The 23,568-nt window shown below is 41.0% G+C and overlaps 1 protein-coding gene across 6 annotated transcripts in view; it reads left to right on the forward strand.

The window, feature by feature from the left end:
* The first annotated feature begins 629 nt into the window (after positions 1-629).
* The window catches only part of KLHL24 (kelch like family member 24), a 38,105-nt gene continuing 15,166 nt past the window's right edge, over positions 630-23,568 (forward strand). The window contains exons 1-3 of one of the 6 annotated variants that reach the window (XM_041003007.1): positions 630-865; positions 6,871-6,928; positions 10,014-10,994. In XM_041003007.1, coding sequence (XP_040858941.1) covers positions 10,075-10,994 — 920 coding nt within the window. In that variant the 5' untranslated portion in view covers positions 630-865; positions 6,871-6,928; positions 10,014-10,074. Of the gene's footprint in view, positions 866-4,311; positions 6,929-10,013; positions 10,995-23,568 lie in introns of those variants that run through there. The other 5 variants (XM_041003005.1, XM_041003006.1, XM_041003008.1 and 2 more) reach the window with 5 other exon arrangements.

Below are 23,568 nucleotides of genomic sequence, written 5' to 3' on the forward strand. Positions count from 1 at the left end.
AGTACCAACACAGGCCCTTCCTTAGAGACATCACTACATTCATGAAGCAGAGAACACAGAGCTATAATTTTGATATTAAAATCCCAAACTAGTTAAATGCATGCAAAGAAACAGAAAGTACATTCATCCCTGAAAAAAAATTATTTGGGGGGGAGGGAATGATAAAATAATGTCCTCCATGGAATCGATCTGAGGTAACCTCAAATTTGGTCTCAGGGATATTCACAGATTTGCAAAAAAAGGTCGTCTGCCAGGTGCCTTCCAGAGAACGCGATTCTAGCCCCTTCAACCCCTCAAATTTCCTGACGGCCTATCACAGAAAGGACCAAATAAAAAGCTCTCTAAGCCTCATTCCAACTTCTAGGGTTCCACAAGTTCCTGCTCACGTGCTTGCGCCTCCGAACGTGGAGGTGGCAAGCGGGCGCACGCCCCGGGTTTTCTCGCTTGGGCCCTCGCATAGGGTGCGTTTACCTAACATCTTCCAGTCAGCAGCCTTCGATAGTGGCCCTGTCACACTCGGACACATCCGTCCCTACAGCGGGCAGCCCAGGTGACCTGGCCTCGGGGCAGCGGGAACTACGTCTCCCAGAGTGCCCCTGGGCGAGGGGCGCCCGCCCGATTGGCCTCGGTCGCTGACGCTCGGTGTTTTGGCCCGGTCGGTCACATGTTTCCTTTGTTGTGAGCTGCGGCTGGAGACTGTTGGCTGCAAGGAGACGCCGGCGCTGGAGAAAACGCTGCGCCGCCGGCTGCTTGAGGGACCGCGGGGCTCGCCGCTGCCACCGCCGCTGCCGGCCGCTTCTTGCAGCCTTAGCCGAGAGGTACCCGGGGATGACAGCACCGGGACCAGCCGAAAGGCGAGGAACCGGCCAGATCCTGGGCTCTCGGGGGCGGCGAGGCGGCCGGGTGCCCACAGCCCCAGGAGGGTGTCTGTGGGGAGAGAAGCCCGCGGCCGCCGGCCTCTCGCAGCGGGAGAAGGGGATCTGAGGACAGGCTGCGGCGGGGGGCGGCAGGGCCATGTGGGGAAGCCAGGGAACTCCGGGGCTCGCTTGGAGGGGTCCTCAGCCCCGGCTAGGTGGCGGCAGTCCTGAGGGAGGGCACCCCCGCCTCCTGGCACTTGCGGGCCCGGAACCGCGGCCTTGCCAGGGGCGGGTTGGGGCGGGGTGGCCGCCGGGCTGGGGGTGGGGAGGGTGGGGGCCAGCAGGTGCGGTCACCTCCGTCTCCGGGGAGTCTGGGGGTAAGCTGGGGGGCTGGGGAGACGGTCCTGCTTGAGCTGATGCGCTGCGGACGGGGCATTTTATCTCTGGATACGTCGGAGCGCGACAGAGACCAACCCACCCTTTCCGTTTGGTGGGGGCTACCCGTAGTTCCTGTCGGGGAGTGACAGGACGGGGGCATGACGGGGTCACCGGGGGTCCCCCAGGCCAGGAGCCAGAGCAGCCCCGTTAAGTGATTGCGAAATGTGCTCGGCGCTGTCACCTGACCGTTACCCCCGCCCCCAGCGAGCCTTTGTTTACCACGAACGCGACGGGCCCCGCGCCGGGAGCCTTGCCTGCCACGGCCGTCCCGGGGGAGCGGGGCAGGCGGGGGAGCGGGCGTTCCGCGGGCCGAGTCCCCGCCTAACCTCCCCACCTTCCCTCCACTCCAGAGCCTGGTTTCTTAATTTAGTCTGTCTTGTCCCCGCCCCCCTCTCCTCCGACTTCTGGACACCTCGGGGCAGACTGTGAACGCGTCCGGGATTGGGCGCCCTCGGCGGCTCTTGGGCGGGCTCGACGGGCCAGCTCTGGGCTGTGACTGGCGGCCGTGTCCATGCTGGGTGGTCCTGCCTGCTGCCGGGCCTCCAGCCCCCTTGAAGGTGATCTGGAGGACGCGCCGGCCTAGCCGGGGTCTCGGGGGTCGGCCTGAGCCGTGGCTTTGGCCGGATCCCGCGGAGGAGGGTTGAACTGGACTGCTCGGAGGCCGTAGGCTGTGCCTGTCCTCCGACGCCCCGGAAGATCTGTAGTCTTTGACTTGTGTCGCATTATTTGCTTGTGCAGAGGAAATTCTCCTCTTGCGTGTTGATTCTTGCCGGTCCGATCCACCGAGGTGTTAGGAGGCCAACTAGGGACCGTGACACCAGGTTTATGGGAGGCCCTCATGCCCACCCCAGGCGGTGACTAGACAATTAATTGTGGTGGATTTTAATGCCTAGTTTTAAAAATCACGTCTTGGGATTTGCCAGTTTAGGACTATTTGGGTCTGCCAGCTAAGGGATTGGCTTCCATGAGCTTTGTAAAATGGGTTTGACATCTGCCTGTTAGGGGCTAAAGCTTAGACTTGGATGGAGCTCTAATTTTTTTTTTTTTTTAAGTTGGAAGAAAGTTTTCCAAGTATTAAAGATTCCTCTGTACCACGGCTTTGATGAGTCCTTTCCTTGTCTGGAGGAGTCCAGCTCACACACTTCCCTTGTTTGGAGGATTCTACTAGAATCGATGTGGCAATTCAGAACTTTTATTATAAGTGAATTGCAGTTGTGTTTTTAAATTGTAAATTAAGGTGGCAGTAATCAAAACCCTAAGACCAGTCATTGTTTAGTCATAGGATGGTGAAAGTGATTTTCCTTACCTGAGTTAATTGGGTACTTGGGATTTATCAGGTTTTTTTTTTCCCCCTGTGAGTCCATAGGAACTCCGTGAAGACCCAATGTATTTTTGTAGGAACAATTTTGAGCTTCTCTGGGTCAAGCAGGAATTTATGAACAGTTCTTATTGGTTATGCAATCTTAATATGTTTTAAAAATTCAAATGGAGAATGAACATAGCCCAGTAATGAGCAGAACTGCTTCCCCAGTTGTGTAGAGGTCACTAAATTGGCCGATAAGCACCAAATAGCACTGTCTCACCTTGTTAACCATTAAAACTGTCCCTCAATGAAGGCCCCTTTATTCAAAGCCTGTGACTTAGTCTCTGAGAATATTCTGGGTTAAGGCTGACTGGCTGACTGTGGGCTCTAATTTAAGCTTCCCTGGCTGTTGTCCAAGTTGTTGAAACCTTAATGCTTTTTCAGTCAGGTTTTTTTTGGGGGTTTTTTTTTTTTTTTAGGTTTTTTTTTTTTTTTTTTGAGCTTCCTTGTTTTTCTGCCTTTTCATTAAAGCCCAAAGGGGAAGCCTGTGAAAAATAAATACTGCTGTTTATCAAATAAATGACCACATGGACTTTTGCCTATATTTTCACCTAGAAATTTGGGACAGCTTTCTTCAAGTATAGAGACTCTGAATAAAATGCCCTCATGGAGACAAACATGAAGGATACATTTTGTGTGATTTTATTTCTGTTGTTAGGTGTGAGGCTGTTTGACAACTGTTCATATTTTAAAGGTACCAGTGTAAAAGCACAGCACCTGAACTAACTTTATTTTCAAAGGCAGTATTGTTTGAGAGATGAAGGGAGTACGCATGTTCCTATCATGGTTCACTCACCAGCTTTCCACAATGCTAGGACCCCAAAACTGAAGCCTACAATAGTAGTACTTCCCTTTGTGGATGACAGGAACCCAGTTACCCAAGCCATCTCCTTTGTCTGCAACAGCCCATAGTCAAGAGCTGGGACTCCAACCTCAGGTTCTCTAATGTGGGATGGACACATAACAAACAGCTAGGCCGAATATCCATTCCCTAAACTAACTTTACTAAATTGAAGAATTTGTCAATCTGCTTAAATTCATCATTACTCAAGAGCTGTAATTTTCCAGAATTTGGCATATCTTAAAGACAACTAAAATTAATATTGTAAAAGTGATTAGGCTGTAATCTTTATTTTGGCTTTCAAAAAGTTATTCCTGCAAACGATTTGTGGATATCTTAGAGTAAATGAAAATCACTGACTTACAAATGCTTTGATACATAGGGAAGTCATTTAGAACACTGGATCCCAAACTTGTTTAAGTGACTGAGCACCTAGTGGTACAGTGGGAGATTGAACTAAATTGAAGTAAAAGAAACAAAAACAATGAAGCTAACAGAAAACATGGATGTTTATCTGTAGGTCTTTTTCTTAAGATTTTATTTATTTCTATTGCAAAGTCAGATTTACAGAGAGAAGGAATGACAGAGACAGAAAGATCTTCTGTCCACTGAGTCACTCCCCAAGTTGCTGCAGTGGTTGAAGCTGAGCCAATCCGAAGCTAGGAGTCCGGAGCTTCTTCCAGGTCTCCCATGTTGGTACAGGGTCCTAAGGCTTTGACCCATGCTCCACTGCTTTCCCAGGCCACAAGCAGGGAGCTGGCTGGGATACGAACCAGAACCTGTATGGAAACCCAGTGCATGCAAGGCAAGGACTTTAACCACTAGGCTACCATGCTGGGCCCATCTATAGGTTAACATATTACAGTAAATACTGATAGGAAAGTACATGTTAGCAGGTTAAAGCCAAAGGGCATTACGTTTGACATGCCAAGTGTAGGGAGAAACATGACTAAGGAGTGCAGCTTGATGCTTGTAATGAGTAACCATTCTTTTTTTCTTCCTCCTTGAGGGGTTGGAAAGAATCAATAGGGGTGAGTTTTAAGGTGAGGGAGACATGCATTGTGGAAAAATTTGAATGTTTTTCTTGTAACTTAGGAGGAAATAGTGTTCTTTTTATTTTTAGAACCACACTATTTGGCACATTGTTTAAGCTCCTGGAATTTTCACCACCTAATACCTCTTTCATTTCTGTTTCTGTCATCAAAGTCATGGACTGTGTTGCCTGTCTGAAGGTCTAGGAAACGTAAGATAGTCACTAGCTTCTGTCATTGTAACCAGGGAAACTCAGGGTTTTTAATTTGCTTCTGATATGGTGGGTAAATATGATCGTGGTACTTCGAATTAGAAGTTAGAAATGTTTAAAATAACTTGAAGACTAGACTTAAGTATTATGTATGTAAAATCAGGAAGCGTTGCTCCAGACAAATACTACCAAGTAAATTTGTAATATTGTAAAAGTGATCAAATAAATTACTCTGAGACAATAGGATCCAAATAGCATAGCATCTGCTTGGTTTGGCATAGTTGCCTGTAAAATGTAAATTTCTGGTTATTTTAAAAATAAATTTACTATGTTGCAATTATTTTCTGGCTTTCCTTCTTTTGAGCTACTTTCGAATAACACACCTCTTCTTGGTTAACTATTCTTGTCCTTGCTGGGTTGTTCTTCACTCAAGGTTAAATTCGAGAAAATTGTGTGGTGTGTTACATAGCATGTGTCCATCACTTCTACAAGTTGCAGGGACCATGCTAGTCAGTACTTTATTGGCTTCTTTTGTTTTCTGCTATGGATTAATCTTTCAAAGCCCCCCATACTAACTGTAAGGCTGATCATCACCTTCTTGTGTAGAATCCCTGCATCCTGAAGGAATAATGCACACTTGCTACAGTATAGTTATGTGGTAGACGGATTCTAATTTTGTATATCTCCTCCAGACTTTGTACCCTGACCTCATCTGTCCCTTGCCTTAGCTATTAGGTTGGTATGTATTGCTTTAAAAACCTGCCAGAACTAGCCCAGTTTGAAACACCTTGCCCAATCTCCTTTGATATTTGCAAAATGTAATTCTAGACCAAATGTACTATGAGAAGCTTTATTGCAGTTTGCACCTGTGTGGGTTTTTTGTGGAAGAAATGTTGAGAATTTGAATCTATTATAATGTCAGCCTTGGAGTTTAATCTGATCTCATCCAACCCTGCAGAATCTTAAATTTGAATCTGAACCCACTGTTTGCCCCCCAGTGCCCAGCACAGACTGGGCTCTCTGGAAATGTTTCTTGAGTTGACTTTCCTTGCATTGATTCAGGAGCTTATCCCACTGTGAAAAACATTCAGTTAGCTTGGACTGAAAATGCCCTAACTTTGCCAAGTTGCAATGATATATGTAAGTTACACTGACATTTCAAAGTTAGGAAATATAAGATAGTACTCTCCTTACAACACAGTCTGAATATAGAGATATTTGTGTACATTCATGTTAAAAAAAAAAAAGTAGTTTGTACCTGAGTTTGGGACCAAACTTCTGGATTTGCCTGAAACTTGTTAAGAATTTACAAGTTCTATTTATAGTTATCTGGGCCAGAAACCAGAATCACTTGTGTTTAAATACTGTTGCTATTCTGTGCACAGCTCAAGGCTCTGATATTTTCTGTTACACATTCTTCTTCTCTCTTTCCACCAAAAAAAGGAATTGTGCAGAATGAGTTGATTTCTATTGGCATGAACTCTATAAAACTCAACAATGCAAAAGAAATATGTATTTATATGATAAAAGATAAAAGAATATAGTTATTTCATAAGCTTACAGATTCCATACAGAAAATCTAGAGAACAAAAGATTTTTAAAAATGGATTATTTTTCAAAGTATCCAGAATTGTTTAGGATTTTCTCTAATTGATTCCACAGTTATATGATATATACTGAGTAAACTGGGCTTGTTGTTGTTGTTGTTGTAATACTGGTAAACCAAGTCTTAGAATTACCCTAAGGCCCCAAGTTTCAGTGAAACATCAGTTCAGGACATTCTTCAAATAGCCAGTGTAGAATTATTCCAGGATACACTTCATCTCTGAGCCACCTTTATCTTGCTGTTGACATGAGTATTTATTTACTCTTACTCAAGAAATTTTACTGCATGAGAAAATTGTCAAGTAAGAAAGTCAGTACATAAGGAAGCTAATTTGTAAAATAGCATAAAATTATTTGCTAAAGAAGTGTTATTTATTTATTAATGGTTTTTCCATGTAAAAAATGAAAGTCTAGTGAGAAACTAGAGTTTAGTGAACATTTATTCAATATACTAATAAAAATGCCAACTCTGAGGAAGTGATTAGTGTCTGATTTGTATGTTGCTATTCTCCATTTCTTTTAGGTGTGGAAATTAACACAAATATTTTGACTGAGGCTTTAATCAAGCAAATGTTAAAAAGGTACATTTATAATATTTATAAACTATCTATACATTGGTAGTAGGTAATTTAAGCTGTTTTCTTTTCGTTAACCAGGAGTCACTTTAGCCGATTAGTGTATCAAGGAACAATTCTATCCTTAAGATCACAAAGGCAGGCACTGTCACAATCATTTGGTACTAAATACAATATATGCTGTTCCTTTATGTTCCTTTCTAGGAGCCTTAGTTTCTCTGTGTTATTCTGCAGTTTGAAGATAGTAAAATAGGTTTTCTGTACTTTCTTGGAGGGACATAGACCAGAAACATGTAATTCCAAATTTAACACAGCAATCAAAATCCAGGTTTACAACATTTGTGAGTTACACAGTTGGAAATAAATCCTAGAGTACCATTGACCTGAAGAATCTCTTAAGGAAGGTCATTCTTTTCAAGTCTGTGCGTAGTTCAAAAAATAAAGTTCCTAAAAGGACAAAGGAGAAATCGAGGAGGATATTAGCATTTCCAGCTCAGAGGAAACTTTTGCAGTCAGTCATTGGCATGTCAGTCTAACCTCGCTTGAATCCACTAAGTCATCTACCTAGAAATTAAAGTGCTGTGTTGCTGTAGTAAAATCATTACCTAGGGTGTCTCTCCCTCTCTGCTTTTGAAAGGCACACCACTTCCTGCATTTCTAACGGAAAATTCTTTCCCCTTCCCTCTTCTCCCCATTCACCTGGTCACTTCTCAAATAAACTTATCTCTCTGCAAAAAAAAAAAAAAAAAAAAAAAAGCATCACCTAGACCTCAGGTAAATTATGTGCCAAAGTATCTTATGAGGTTTAAAAGAAAAATGTACTTTTAAAGTGGAACATTGCAATCTATACCAGTGTTACATACTGTCTGTGCTGCTTTATATGGTTATTTATCTTTGTATGAATGTTTTGTGTCACAATTATATTTGCTTATATATGTATTTTAAAGACTTATTTATTTATTTTGAAAGACAAAGTGACCCAGGGCTGGCATTGTGAGCATAGCAAGTTAAAACCATTGCTTGCAATGGGAACATCCCGTTTCGGTGCTGGTTCATGTCCTAACTACTCCACTTCCCATCCAGCTCTATGCTAATGATGTGGGAAAAGCAGCAAAAAAAAAAAAAAAAAAGGTCCCAGTGTTTGGACACCTGCCACACCACAACTATGGGAGACCTGGGTAAAGCTGCTTGCCTTAGCATGGTTCAGCTCTGGCTTTAGTGACCATTTGGGGAATAAACTTCCCTCCCTGTCCTCTCTGTTTGTAACTCTGACTTTCAAATAAATTGACTGATTTTTTTTTTAAAGAAATAAAGGCGGAGTGATAGAGGTCTTCCACTGGCTGGTTTACTCCCCAGATAGTTGCAACAGCTAGAGCTAGGCAAGGTGGAAGGCAGGACCCCGGAATTCCATCTGGGTCTCCCATGTGGGTGGCAGGAGCCCATGTACTTGGGTCATCATCTGCTGCTTTCCCAGATGAAACTTTTTCCCAGATCCAGCAGGGAGCTGGATAGCAAATGGAGCAATTAGACCTCAAACCAATGCTCCTGTGGGGTGTGGGTATTGCAGGAAGAGGAGAATATTTAGGTCATGTACAGCTTCTGGGGAAGTGGAAGAAGAGTAGACAAACCCCCTTCAAAAGACACGAAAGAGAACTGATTGCTGTTATCTAAGTGCCTCAGTCTGTCATTCGTCATCCTTCCTGCAGGGGGTTGAGATGATTCTAAATGGTAAAAGGGAGCAAAGCCTAAGTATTACATATTTTAAAATGTTCAACGTATTTAAAATGGAGTCTTGTATATTCATGTATTAAGATTTGGGGAAACTGGAGGAGATAAATTACTTTTTCTGTTTTCCTTTTATTATCTATTTCTAGATGCATTGATATGTCATTTTTGTTAGCATATACTTTGGGATCTTTCTTCACTTACTGTCTGGTTAATAATTGCCCATGTCATTAAATAGGCTGCATATTTGTAAATGGCTGCATAGGCTGTTCCATACTGAAAATGTACAGTGGTTTAACTAATCTCCTGTTGTAGGGCATTTACATTGTTTTCGATTAGTGTAGTATTGAATACCTCTGTAGGTAAGTCTTCCCATGAATTCCTGTTTATTTCCTTAGATTGCTAGGAGGGATTTGGTGGCCCAACAATGTACATGTAAAGATTAACTTTTATGTTTTTATTTGAAAGACAAAAAGCCCTCATGTTCCAGAATACTGTCCAAATCCCTGCAATAGGTAGGCTTTGGTCAAGGCTGAGAGCAGGAACTCCACCACTTGCCATCACCATTGCTTCCCATGATGCACAACAGCAGGAAGACAGAGTTAGGAAGCAGAGGCAGACATTGAAGCCAGCCAGTCCACTATGGAATCACTTTGCCAACCATTAAGCCAGATGCCTAGCCCCATATTTTTAAAGGCTGTTGCAGTTGATGGCTGTAGCTAAATTTCTTTCTAGTAAGATTGTATTAAGATAGTCACTGTTATAGTGTGCTAGTGTTCTGGCACAGCAGGTTAGGCTACTCCCTGCAAAGCCAGCACCCAAATTGGAGCACCAATTAAAATACTCACTGCTCCACTTGCTAGGCAGCCCCCTGCACCTAGGAAAGCAGTGCTAAGTGGCCCTAGTGTTTGGGCCCGAATCTCCCCCTGCTACCCATGTGGGAAATCCAGATGGAGTTCCTGACTCCTGGCTTCAGTTTGGCCTAGGCTTGGCCATTGTGGCCAGATGAGTAGTGGATCTCTCTGCTAACTGCTTGTCAAATAGATAAATATTTTTAAAATGAGATAATAATACTTGCATTCTGACTGGAGTCAAATTATTTCACCATTCTGACATAATATCAGGTGAGAGAGAATTATCAGCAATCTAATCCACAATATCCATAATATCTTTTCTGCTGGGGAGCTGAAGTTCTCTTGAGGATTACTCCTGATATTCTAATTGTGGAAATGCAAATTTGAGTTAGCACTCTATGAGATATAGTATATGGTTTTGTTGCAGTGTTTACATAAAAATAAAATTATGTAATTTGAATCCTAACTTTTTTACATATTGAAATGTTTTGGTGGTTTTTTTTTCCTTTTAGCTGCATAAAGAAGACTCCTAACAGTCATTTCTCAGCAATTATATAGTCAACTGATGTAACAATGGTCCTAATATTGGGACGCAGACTAAACAGAGAGGATCTTGGGATGCGTGATTCCCCAGCAACAAAGCGTAAAGTTTTTGAAATGGACCCTAAATCTCTGACAGGTCATGAGTTTTTTGACTTCTCTTCAGGATCATCCCATGCAGAAAATATACTGCAAATATTTAATGAATTCCGAGACAGCCGCTTATTCACAGATGTTATCATTTGTGTGGAAGGGAGAGAATTTCCATGCCATCGAGCTGTTCTGTCCGCCTGTAGTAGCTACTTCCGAGCTATGTTTTGTAATGACCACAGAGAAAGCCGAGAAATGTTGGTTGAAATCAATGGGATTTTAGCTGAAGCAATGGAATGTTTTTTGCAGTATGTTTATACTGGAAAGGTGAAGATCACCACAGAAAATGTGCAGTATCTCTTTGAAACATCAAGCCTCTTTCAGATCAGTGTTCTCCGGGATGCATGTGCCAAATTCTTGGAGGAGCAACTTGATCCTTGTAATTGCTTAGGAATCCAGCGCTTTGCTGATACCCACTCTCTCAAGACACTCTTCACAAAATGCAAAACGTTTGCGTTACAGACTTTTGAGGATGTGTCTCAACACGAAGAATTCCTTGAACTTGACAAAGATGAACTTATTGATTACATTTGTAGTGATGAACTCGTTATTGGTAAAGAAGAGATGGTGTTTGAAGCCGTCATGCGTTGGGTCTATCGTGCTGTTGATCTGAGAAGACCACTGCTGCATGAGCTACTGACACACGTGAGACTTCCTCTGTTGCATCCCAACTATTTTGTTCAAACAGTTGAGGTGGACCAATTGATCCAGAATTCTCCAGAGTGTTATCAGTTATTGCATGAAGCAAGACGGTACCACATACTTGGGAATGAAATGATGTCCCCAAGGACTAGACCACGCAGGTGAGAAGAGTTAAAAAATATAATGAAATTTTTTAAAATATATTTTTTTGTAGTCAGCTGTGTGTATACTCGTTATGTGGCTTTTTATAACTTAGGATTTACTTTTTTGGAAAGTGTTGTAGCAGATTAAGGCACTGTTTCTGATACTTTCATCCCTTATCAGAGTATCAGTTCTGCTTGGCTTCCAATCCATCTTTCTGATCATGCCTCTACAAAGGCAATGGGTGATGGCCCAAGTACTACATGGGGTCCAGTCACCCTTGAGGGAGACCTGGGTGGAATTCTTAGTTCCTGGCTTTGGCCTAGCCCTGATTGTTATGGCCACTTGAGAAGTAAACCAGTGAATGGAAAACTCTCTCTGTTTCTCTCACTGTACTTTTTTATATAAATGGTTAGAATGTCTTGCCTAGGGAAGACTAGGAGCTATGGGGTGCTACAGAGGATCTTTAAAACTATACATTTCTCAACATATTTCTAATAAATTTTTCTTGACTTTGAGATAATATTTGAGAATTGTAACTACAGAAAAGTTGATAAATTTTGTTTAGAAGTAGAATTTAAGTATTGTGCTGTTTTTTCTTTTTTATAATTGTTTATATAAAACACATCTTAATTTCTAAACTGGAAAATAATCTGCATGCTTTTATTAAGTGGAATAAAGGAGTACTATTAATATACATTATTGTGGATAAGGAAGAAATGCCTGTTACAGAAAATGTTACACAAAGAATCTTTTCAATATTTTGCTAACTGCTTGTATGATTATTGGGATTTTGTAAAGATTATAGCAAATAAACATGCAACATGAATGTATCATCTTAACCATTTTAATTGTGCATTTTAGTAGTGTTCAATCTTCATATTGTTATGAGGCTAATCTTATTTTAATAATTTTCCCATACCACATCCATTTTTTTAACATTTATTAATTCTTATTGGAAAGTCAGATATACAGAGAGGAGAGACAGAAAAATCTTCCATCTGCTGGTTCACTCCCAAAGTGGCCGCAATGGCCAAAACTGAACTGATCTGAAGCCAGGAGCCAGGAGCTTTTTCCAGGTCTCCCACATGGGTGCAGAGTCACAAAGCCCTGGGCAGTCTTTGACTGCTTTCTTGTGCCACCAGCAGGGAGATGAGAGGAAGTGGAGTAGCTGATATACAAATCAGCACCCATTTGGGACCCTGGCACATACAAAGTGAGAATTTTAGCCACTAGGCTGTTGCCCTAGGCCCCTATCTCCACTTTTTAAAAACAGATTTACTGTAGTATAAGTCACAAACCACCTTTTTAGGGGTTTGTAAACCATTTTTCATTTATTTGAGAGACAGGGAGGGAGGCAGAGAGAAGGCTCCTATTAATCTATTCACTCCCCAGATGCCTACAGTGGTCAGGGCTACTGGACCAGGAATCAAATCTGGATGTTTCTATGTGGGATGTGGTGATCTTAGCAGCTAGGCCAAACTCTTGCTCCCCTGCTTTGATTTTGAGTAGTGTTCTTATGGAATGTTAATAAAATTTGTGATATTGTGAAATTACTTGTTTGCAAAATATATATGCTAGTTTGGATCTAGCAAGATTTAAAATTTCTCATGCAAAATGAAAATGATGATAAATAGTGTTTACTGGTTTTGCTATTGAAACCATCAAAAATCTTTTAAGCACCCAACATAATATGATACATATAAAATGCTTAATAATTATTAGTTATTATTTACATATTGTAAGTCTGACCTACTTTAAGAAAATTTGAATACTTGAAAGGCTGAACTTTTTGTAAATTAGATATAATGTTGGATAAATTACCACCCCAAAAACCCCACAGTATTTCTTTTTATTAGCAGGATAGTTTATTTTGGCTTCAAAGTTACCTAACTAGTTAAAGGTAATCTTTTTTTTTAAGATTTATTTTATTTTTATTGGAAAGGCAGATATACAGAGAGGAGAGACAGAGAGGAAGATCTTCTGTCTGATGATTCACTCCCCAAGTGAGCACAACAGCCGATGCTATGCCGATCCGAAGCCAGGAGACTCTTCCGGGTCTCCCACACGGGTGCAGGGTCCCAAAGCTTTGGGCCATCCTCAACTGCTTTCCCAGGCCACAGGCAGGGAGCTGGAAGGGAAGCGGGGCTGCTGGGATTAGAACCGGCGTCCATATGGGATCCCGGGCGTGCAAGGCGACGACCTTAAGCACTGCACCATCGCGCCGGGCCCGAAAGGTAATCTTTTTAAAAGAAAGAAATAGGAAGCTGGCGCGGCATAGTTAGTGCCTCCACTTATGGCACTAGCATCCCAAATGGGTACTAGTTTGAGTCCTGGCTAAACTGCTTCTAATCCAGCTCCCTTCTAATGATCTGGAAAAGCAGTAGAAGATAGCCCAAGTACTTAGGCTGCTGCACCTACATGGGAGACCTGGGAGAAGTTCTGGTTCCAGGCTTTGGACCAGCCCAGCTCCAGCTTGTGGCCATTCTAGGAGTAAACCAGCAAATAGAAGATATCCCGCTCTTTTCCTTCTCCTTCTGTATGTAAATCTGCCTTTAGAATACATAATTACATCTTCTTTTAGAAAGTAAGAAGTTTCACTCCTAGTCATTTTTAAAAGGCCAGAAAACATAAAATCTTATTTTATAAGTGTATTCATGTTTTTTATGTAATCCATCAAGGCCTGAGGGCTAGATTTAATAGTGTTGAAAGATCAAGGTTCCTGAAATTACTAAGAATGCTAGGGGCGGGTGCTGTGATACAACAAATAAGCTGGTGCTTACGATGCCCTTTACCACACAGGAGTGCCTGGAATTGATTCTGCCCCTGTTGGCTTCCTGTCCATCTGCCTGCTAATGCTCCTGACAGGAAGCAGGTGATGGCCCAGGGACTTAGCCTCCTGTCACCCACAAAGGAGATCTAGCTTGAGTTCCTGGCTCCAGCCTGACCGAATCCTGGCACTGCCATTTGGGAAGTGAACCTGCGGAAGATAGCCTTTCCAACTATCCGTTACTCTGCCTTCCAGATTCAGTAAATAAATCTTTGAAAGAACACAAAAATCCAAGAAAGGTAGACAGTTTCCAGACTAATTGATTTTTAGGTCTTCTGTAACTTTTCTAAATCCGTTAGTGCTCCTCAAGGGGGGAGGACATTTTTCCAATCAGAATCCCCTTGTAGAAGACAGAATGTTCTGAGATCATATGGGGCTAATAATATCCACCCTGTATATCTCATAGGATTAAACTACAGGCCAAGGGTTGGTTATAGGTTATAAAGTTAGAGTAAGTCATTTATTACTAACCTTATTTATAAAGTCATGACTTGAATGAAATTAGATTGCAGTTTAAGTGTCCCATCACTCCTTTAAAGACATAATTTATTTAATTATGTGACTTCCAAAAGTGAAGGCCTATTTGGCCTGCCATATAGGTGGCAGGAATCCATCTAGTGCTTCAAATAGGAAGCTGAATAATAAGCAAGAGAAGGGGATAATGGATGTATTTTACACTTGATTTTTGAGAGAACCAATTCATTTCACACTGAAAAATACATTTATGTATAGGATTAATATTACCCTCTTTAGAAGATGAATAAAATATGATTATTGTAGGCTATTATGAATATAATGGCAGAAACTTATTTTATGCAGGTATTACTTGAAGGCTACAGAGAGACTCCTTTCTTTTGCAACTCTCCCATCACTTGTCCTTTACTTTCACTTATGCGCTACTGCATGTTACCATTAAGTAGTACAGATTTCATTATCAGCACAGAGTATCCATACAGGTTCTCTTGGAGAAATTCCATCCTCCTTTGTGAAAGGAGTGGTATCTCCACTTCTTCAACCTCAACTCACTCTGGCTTCTCCACTCCTCTGAACTCCTTGCCAACTTCTTAGTCATATCCAGTTTGATCTCTCTTTAGGGTTTGGTATTGTTAGTTACTTTCTCTGTCTTCAAGCTCCTTCTTCTCTTGGCTTTTGGAATGCAATTCTTGTTGTCCCAGTTATCCAGCAGCTGTTACTTAATTTTGATGATTCTTACTCCTAAATCCAATCTTTGAAGTGTTCAACATCTCTTTGTCCTGCCTTATATTCTTTCCTAGGTAAATCATCTCATCTATTCTCACTTTTAATTCATGCTATTGCCTTCTAGACTTTTACCTCCAGCTCAGACTTTTCTCTTTCATTTATTCATATTTCTTTTTAAAATGTTATGTATATATTTTTAATATTTTCAAATTTTTACTTTCTATTTGTGCATCTTTAAGAAGTAACAGACAAAATAACATTGTCACACTTAATATTAATATCTAATACATGGTCTAATACATATTATCTAATAACCAGTCCACTTTCAAATCATTTTGCAATTGTCTGTTCCTTGAATGAACTTGAATTCAGTCCAGACTCATTCACTATTTCTTGTTTGTTTTTTCATGAACTCTTTTATTCAGAATCATTTGCTTTTTCATAATTCTGACTTGTTGAAGGGAAAGTTCTTCACAAAAATAATTCATCTTCTGGACTGGTCTGGTTGCTTCCTTATAGTTTCATTTATGCTTGCTGGAAACTGGAAGTCCACTCCACAAGTTTCAGCTTGCTGAATACCAATTAAATATTTGTGGCTAGTGTTAGTCCTATGTAATGTGTACATTGCATTTTATCATGTTAGGAAGCGCAGCTTATCTGGTTGTTTTACCATTATTGATAGAAAAGTTAACTCCTGATTAAAGTGTGATCTTCTAATCCCTCAGCTATAAAGTTAATATATTTCTCATGTCAACCAATATTTCTTTACTGTTTGTCCTGTGCCAGGTAATATTCAGAGCTCTGTCCATACTGCTATTCTCAGTTTATGCCTGCATACCTCTTAGATGGCAAAAACGCATGTTGTGTGCTTTTCTTTTTTTTTTTTTTTTAAGACATTTATTTTAACTGGAAAGGCAGATATACAGAGAGGAGGAGGGACAGAGAAGATCTTCTGACTGATGATTTATTCCCCAAGTGATCACCACGGCCGGAGCTGAGCCTATCCAAAGCCAGGAGCCAGGAGCCTCTTCCGGCTCTCCCATGTGGTGCAGGACTGCCAGGCTTTGGGCCATCCTCGACTTCCTTCCCAGGCCACAAGCAGGGAGCTGGATGGGAAGCGGGGCCTCTGGAATTAGAACTAGTGCCCAAGTGGGATCCCTGCGTGTGCAAGGTTAGGACTTTAGTCGCTAGGCTACCTTGCCAGGCCCATGTTGTGTAGATTTCAATATGTGTGTGTGTGTGTGTGTGTATATATATAGTGCATATAAATTCAGCTGAGCAAGTTGAAAAAAGAGCTTTGTGAGCTAGGAACAGAGGGAAAGAAAGTCAAATAAAAAAAGCAATGAAAAAGTCAAATAAAAAAAGCAAATAAAAAAATTTTTAAAAGCAAAAAAAAGTCCATTCCAGGACTCACATTTTTTGTGGCAGCATCAGTTAGGGATATGTTGAGATGTGCTGCCGGAAGTAACACCAAATATGTATTCTTATTTTGGGGTTTTTTTAAATACTGCTCCAGCATTATGCTACTTTTAAAAAATTCCATGTGAGCCTCTGATATGTTAAGAATACTGATTTCGGGCCCGGCGCGGTGGCGCAAGTGGTTAAAGGTCCTCGCCTTGCATGCCCGGGATCCCATATGGGCGCCGGTTCTAATCCCGGCAGCCCTGCTTCCCTTCCAGCTCCCTGCCTGTGGCCTGGGAAAGCAGTAGAGGACGGCCCAAAGCTTTGGGAACCTGCACCCGCGTGGGAGACCCGGAAGAGGCTCCTGGCTTCGGATCGGCATAGCATCGGCCCGTTGGGCTCACTTGGAGAGTGAATCATCGGACGGAAGATCTTCCTCTCTGTCTCTCCTCTCTGTATATCCGCCTTTCCAATGGAAAAAATAATAAAAATAAATCTTTAAAAAAAAAAAAAAAGAATACTGATTTCACAGTCAGGTGGGGTTTAGAATCTGACTCCACACAGCAAATTGTTTCCGTGACCTGGGCTAGGAACTTTAACTTCCCCAGGTATCAAGTTCCTCATGTATAAAATAAGCATTCAGCCACATATGATGTAAGATTATTGTAAGGATTGGAAATACTGTATGTATATATTATTACACTCTCATGAAGAAAATAAACAATACATTTTAAATTTATGCTATACTTTTACCGATTAGGAGGGAAATACTTGCCCATCACTGTGGTTTGAAATAATGTGGGCCATCAGATGGTTTATATTAATAATATATTTAAAAAAAATAATAGTAGGCTGTTGCATTTCAATATCTATGTGTTAGTTTTTTCAAAGCTTAGTTTATAATTATTCTAATTTAATAAATTAATTTTGTTAAATAAGCATTATCTTTCCAACTATCGTTCCGTAATAATGACAGCAAAACCTATGTCCAGGAACTGCTCTGTGTGCTGTGTGTATGTATTCATTTAATACTCAGAATAGCCCTGCAGGTTAATGAAGTTATTTAAAGCCAACTGAGGCTCACAGCAGGAACCTCGTATTAGTAAAGCAAGAACCCAGAACCTAGATGTTCCAGCTAAAAAGGCCATGCCCTAACTAGTGGGCACACTGCCTCTTCACCTTAGTACCTTTTGAATATTAGTAATTAAATGGCATTCTGTAAAAATCTTGATACTGTGCTAAATACAGCTGCCCTAAATATTCTTTTACTCATGGCCTTAACATTCCTCATTTCCTCTTTTCCTTATTTTTATTTAGCCTTTTTCCTTAGGCCTCGCCACATATTGTAAATTTGCTTCTAAGGTTTTAATATTAGCATTGAAAACATATTAGGGTCAAAAAAAAGTTCAGTTGGGCCCGGCGCGATGGCCTAACGGTTAAAGTCCTCGCCTTGAACACCCTAGGATCCCATATGGGCGCCAGTTCTAATCCCGGCAGCTCCACTTCCCATCCAGCTCCCTACTTGTGGCCTGGGAAAGCAGTCAAGGACAGCCTAAAGCCTTGGGACCCTGCACTCACATGGGAGACCCGGAAGAGGCTCCTGGCTCCTGGCTTCAGATCGGCACAGTACTGGCCGTTGTGGTCACTTGGGGAGTGCATTATCAGACAGAAGATCTTCCTCTCTGTCCTCCTCCCTGTATATCTGATTTGTCAATAAAAATAAATAAATCTTTAAAAAAAAAAAGTTCAGCTGACACATCCATATTTGGATCTAAGAATACCATAGAGAAGCAAAAGGTAATCGATTTAAATAAGGTTGTTTTGCCTTAGCACTGTTTGAATTGCTTCTGTGTGTCATGGCTAAACACTAGCCTTCCAACCCTCTTCATCAAGGAAAGTCACTTCCCTGTTTGTGATGGGCTTGTCTGTTCGCACCGTGTCCTGATCCATGCATGTTAATGACCATATTTGCTCTACCATCCCTGAGAGTGCACATCCATAGTACTGTCTGACACTCCAATTCTGATTCTGCAGCACGTCTAATTTGCATTTCTGGTCCAGGCCTATACGTGTATGTCCATGTTTCTCGGTCCAGTCCAAATAGCACACTTTTAAACATCAATTGCTTGGTAGTTTGATTCTGGTGTTGCTGATTTTATATCGTGTCCCAAACCACGTTGTTCCCTACCATCATTCTTCTCTGGAAAGAAATCTTTACCTTTATAGATACTAATTTTCATTTTGAGAGGACTGGCCTGCCTACCAAATAAGGTTCCTTAGTGAAAACATGGATGTCATTAAACTGGACACATGTCTTCTAGAAGATTGTCTGCGTGTGGTAGATTGTCACATTAGTGGAAAAAGTACTGCCTTTGGCACACTGCATTGAACAGTATAGATAACCAAGACTTAGGGCAGTTTATCCTTTTGAGGTAGGAATCAGCAAGTAATTACTTGTCTCTTTCAATACTTTCTTTTATCTCTAATAATGTTAGTATATAACAAATGTAAGAACCTAATTGCCATAAAAACAAGGCAGTCTTCATTTGAAATAAATTAGAAAAATCAAGGGAATTATAAATGTATTTTTATAGGAATTAATAAATCCCTTTGTTTTTTTATGGCAGTAAAATGGCATGACTTGTATTTGGTCACAAAGCTAGGTAGAAGCAGATGAAGGGCTAAAATGCCGTGTTCTGAACTTTTGATAATGATTATGATTGTGATTTTTAAAAAACTGGGGGATCCAGCACCATGGCTTAGTAGGTTAAACTTTTGCCTACAGTGCATCATCCCATATAGGTGCCAGTTTGAGTTCTAGTTGCTTCAATTCTGATCCAGCTCCCTGCCAGTGTAACTGGGAAAGCAACAAAAGATCGTCCAGGTCCTTATGCTCCTGCACCCAAAAAAGACCTGGAAGAAGAAGAAGCTCCAGGCTCCTGACATTCAGCTGGCGCAACTCTGGCCATTGCGGCCATTTGGGGAGTGAACCAGTGGATGGAAGACCTCTTCTCTGGCTCTCCTTCTCTCTATATAAATCTGCCTTTCAAAAAAACTTTTAAAACACTTTTAAGTTATTTATTAGAAAGATAAATAAGTAATAAGATAGATAAATAAAAATACTTCTTGTCACAGAGAGAGGGAGAGAGACCTTACATCTGCTGAAATCTTCATTCCTCAAATGGCTGCAGTTTGAAGGCTGGGTCAGGCTATAAAGCCAGGAGCCAGAAAGTTCCTCTCTTTCTCCCACAAGGCCCAGGCACTTGAATGATCTTCCATAGTTTTCCCAGGCGCATTAGCAGGAAGCTGTGTTGGAAGTGGAACAGCTGAGCGTGGAGTCACTGCTCATATGGGATACCAGTGTCTCAGGTGGTGGTTTTGTCTGCTTCACTACACCTGCTCCTGTGTTCTGAATTTTTATTCTAGTTTCTCTAAACAATTATATTCCAGAGGCGAGAGTTGTGGTGGCATAGCTCATAAAGCCAAATCATTTTATTCTATTTTTATATTTGGCTTACCATTTTTCTATTAATTTACTGTTTTATTGTTCTTACATAAAAAGTATATATTATGATAATCTCTCTTTTTTGACCTTGAGAGAGTTCTCCTCCCCAAAACATACCCCTGTTTTCAGTTCTTAAAATTTGCTTTAGAAATATTCTTTGCATAGGTGTGTGATTGTGTATACAGGTATCTATAAATATTCTCTACATTCTTTAGATATGGGGTTTTCCAAAAGTTCATGGGAAATACATGTTATGGAAAAAAAAATCATGTGTAGAATGCAAACTTTTTTTGCACCTTTTGTCTGTTTATTTTTGGTTTTTAATTTGAGAGGCAGAGAGACAGACCTGCTCACTAGTTCACTAGTATGTGTGTGGTGTGTGTGTATGTAGTTATTCTCATTATCCAGGGTCACTTCCCAACTCCTTTTGTTCATGAAAGTTATTTAGGCTATTCTATCTTTGATGTATCAGGCATTAATTATAAATAGATCCAATAATTATTGCTTATCTGTTAGTTTAAGATATTCTTGTATGCATGGTTAAAATCATCTTTCACAGAAATCAGAGAATTTGATGTTTTCTCAAGCTTATGATTAAAAATGGATTGTTTTAGTAACATGTTACCAATATACCAATAATTTATCATGCTTTCCTAGAAGCAGATGAGACTTAACGCTAGGAGCAACAAATAATGTTTATTTCATAATAACAGAAAGTCAGAATTTTTACTTTAAGGAATTACTGTGTGAAATAGAGTAATACTATGAAAATTAAGAATATCCAGCATTCTCTTCATCTTAGTCCATCATCTTCACTGTCATTTTGTTGTTAGTGCCGTGATCATCTGTAATAACCAGTTAAGTCTTTTTCTGAGCTCAGGCAGTAACTAGGGGTGGGCGTTGTAGTCCCACTTCCGCTGCCATTCCAGCTTTATACTCATGCTGCTTTATACTCATGCAACAAAGGGCAACCCAAATAACTGGGCTGATGCCACCTGTTTGGGAGACCAGGCTGCTCCTTTTGGCATTTTGCCTGACCTGGCCTTGGCTATTACAGGCACATTGGGAATGAATGGAAGGAAGATCTGTAATTCTCTCTCTCTCTGTCACTCTTCCTTTCAAATAAATAAGTATTTTTTTTAAAGAAATAGCTATTTTATCTAGTTAACAGTCTCATGAGAACATCAGACTCAATCAACAGCTGTTTGGTTGCCAATAGGATCTTCAGTATAACCAACTGAAGGCAGAACCTACTAATGTACTAATCGCTTTCATTGTTAGATAACAATGATGTGATTTTTAAGTTTTGGGGACTGAATGTTTTAAGTATTAGCTTCTGTGCTTTTATCTTCTTATTCTAATGTACAAAAATGAACTAGAAAGTTTCGAAAAAGGCAAACCAGGGACCAGTTTTGTACTGCAGTGGTTTAAGATGCCTCTTGCAACACTAGCATCCTGTGTAGACTCTAGTTCAAGTCCCAGCTGTTCTACTTTCTATCTGACTCCTGGGGAAGACAACAGAAGACACTCCAAGTGCTTGGGCCCGTACACCCACATAGAAACCCAGATGGAGTTCCAGGTGCCTGGCCTCAAACTGGTACAGCCTCCATTGTTGTAACCATTTGGGGAATGACCCAGAGGTGCAAGATCTTTGCCTTTCATTCATTCCCTCTCATAACGCTTTCAAATAAATGAGAAAAAAAAAAGCTTTAAAAACAAGTGAACAGGGCCCGGCGCGGTGGCGCAGTGGTTAAGGTCCCCTCGCCTTGCATGCCCAGGATCCCATATGGGCACCGGTTCTAATCCCGGCAGCCCCGCTTCCCATCCAGCTCCCTGCCTGTGGCCCGGTAAAGCAGTCGAGGATGGCCCAAAGCTTTGGGAACCTGCACCCGCGTGGGAGACCCCGAAGAGGCTCCTGGCTTCGGATCGGTATAGCATTGGCCGTCGGGCTCACTTGGGGAGTGAATCATCGGACGGAAGATCTTCCTCTCTGTCTCTGCTCTCTGTATATCCGCCTTTCCAGTAAAAATAAAATAAATCTTAAAAAAAAAAAAAGTGAACAATTTCAAGCAAAGTATAGTGACAAAATTGTATAATATGTAATATTACTCTGATTTTATATTAAAGCAAATTATTTTTCCTGAGCTCATTTAGCAATTTTTGTTTTGGGACTGAGGAACATCCCATGGATTTATCTTAGAGATATTAAGGTATTTTACACAAGAAAAACCTATGCATGGATTTCAGAAATTTTTGCACCAAGCTAAACTATGTTTTCATTCCATTTTTCCATAAACTTTTATGAACTATTCTTTTATTTGAGGTGTGATTTTAGTAAATGATACTTTTTGTTTTTTGAAAAGCAGTTACAAAGGGAGAATGAGAGAGAGAGAGATTTTCCAATATCTGGTTCATTCCCCAAATGGCTGCAATGACTGGAGCTGGGCTGGTCTGAAGCCAGGAGCTTCTTCCAGGTCTCACATGTGGGTGCAGGGACCCAAGCATTTGGGTCATTTTCTGCTGCTTTTCCAGGATCATTACCAGGAAGCTGATCTGGATTGGAGTAGCTGGGACATGAACTGGTGTCCGGATGGGGCAATGCAGCATCACGAGGCCATGGTGCCAGCTCCAGGAAATGATATTTCTATGAGAAGAATTGTAAATGAGTCAGTAACCACCCTGTTCAGGAGTCCAGTGCTGTACTTTCTGGTTTTAGTATTTTCATTTTGAAATTATTTGCAGACAAATAAGTCCTGTTTAGGAATATTTTGAGTCCTTCTGTTAATGTTTTAGTATGTACTGGGTTGGAGTTATATAACTTGTTAGATTTCTAAAAATAAGTTGCATTGCATATGTGAACAAAATTCTTCCCCACAGTATGTATTTCTGATTTGGTCATGGAAAAAGCATGCCTGGAATGGAATAGGTGAATGACTCAGCTGCAATAGCTCTGGGTAAATGAAGCTGGGCTAGGGCAGCTCTGGTAAAGGAAGCGTGTCAATATGGCATGTTTTTTTTCTAGTATAATTATGTAACATTGTACCATCTAGAACCATCAATGAGGACTCTGAGGCCTTTTCTCCCTTCATCATTTAAGTCAGGGTCCTTATTTTCCTTTAGGAGACTCCCCTTATATCAACCATAGAAAACAATCAGAAGACTTTTTTCATTTAGCTTATATTTCTGAAAAAAATAATACACCCTAAAGAATTTTAAAATTTCAAATCTATCTGTTAAGCGTATGAACACATAAATCTTGGATTCGCTTTTGATTTTTCACTTATATCTTACATTTAAACTACAAACTAAGAGAAGCCAATGGTTAATATAAACATTAGGATTCTCCTCATGATCTTAAAAACTGTATTTTGCGGGCCCAGCGCGATGGCACAGTGGTTAAGGTCCTCGCCTTGCACGCCTGGGATCCCATATGGGTGCCAGTTCTAATCCTGGCAGCTCCACTTCCCATCCAGCTCCCTGCTTGTGGCCTGGGAAAGCAGTCGAGGACAGCCCAAAGCTTTGGGACCCTGCACCCGTGTGGGATACCCGGAAGAAGTTCTATACATATGTACATACTTACCTTTGAAGGATGCTTGGATTGTGAGTCATTTTTTTTAGATATGGCAACCTGATGGGGTATTTCAAAAAGCAGTATTTG

The sequence above is a fragment of the Ochotona curzoniae genome, unplaced genomic scaffold, assembly GCF_017591425.1.
Source record: "Ochotona curzoniae isolate NIBS_2020 unplaced genomic scaffold, NIBS_Ocur_1.0 scaffold_2587, whole genome shotgun sequence".
In the NCBI taxonomy this organism is placed as follows: domain Eukaryota; kingdom Metazoa; phylum Chordata; class Mammalia; order Lagomorpha; family Ochotonidae; genus Ochotona; species Ochotona curzoniae.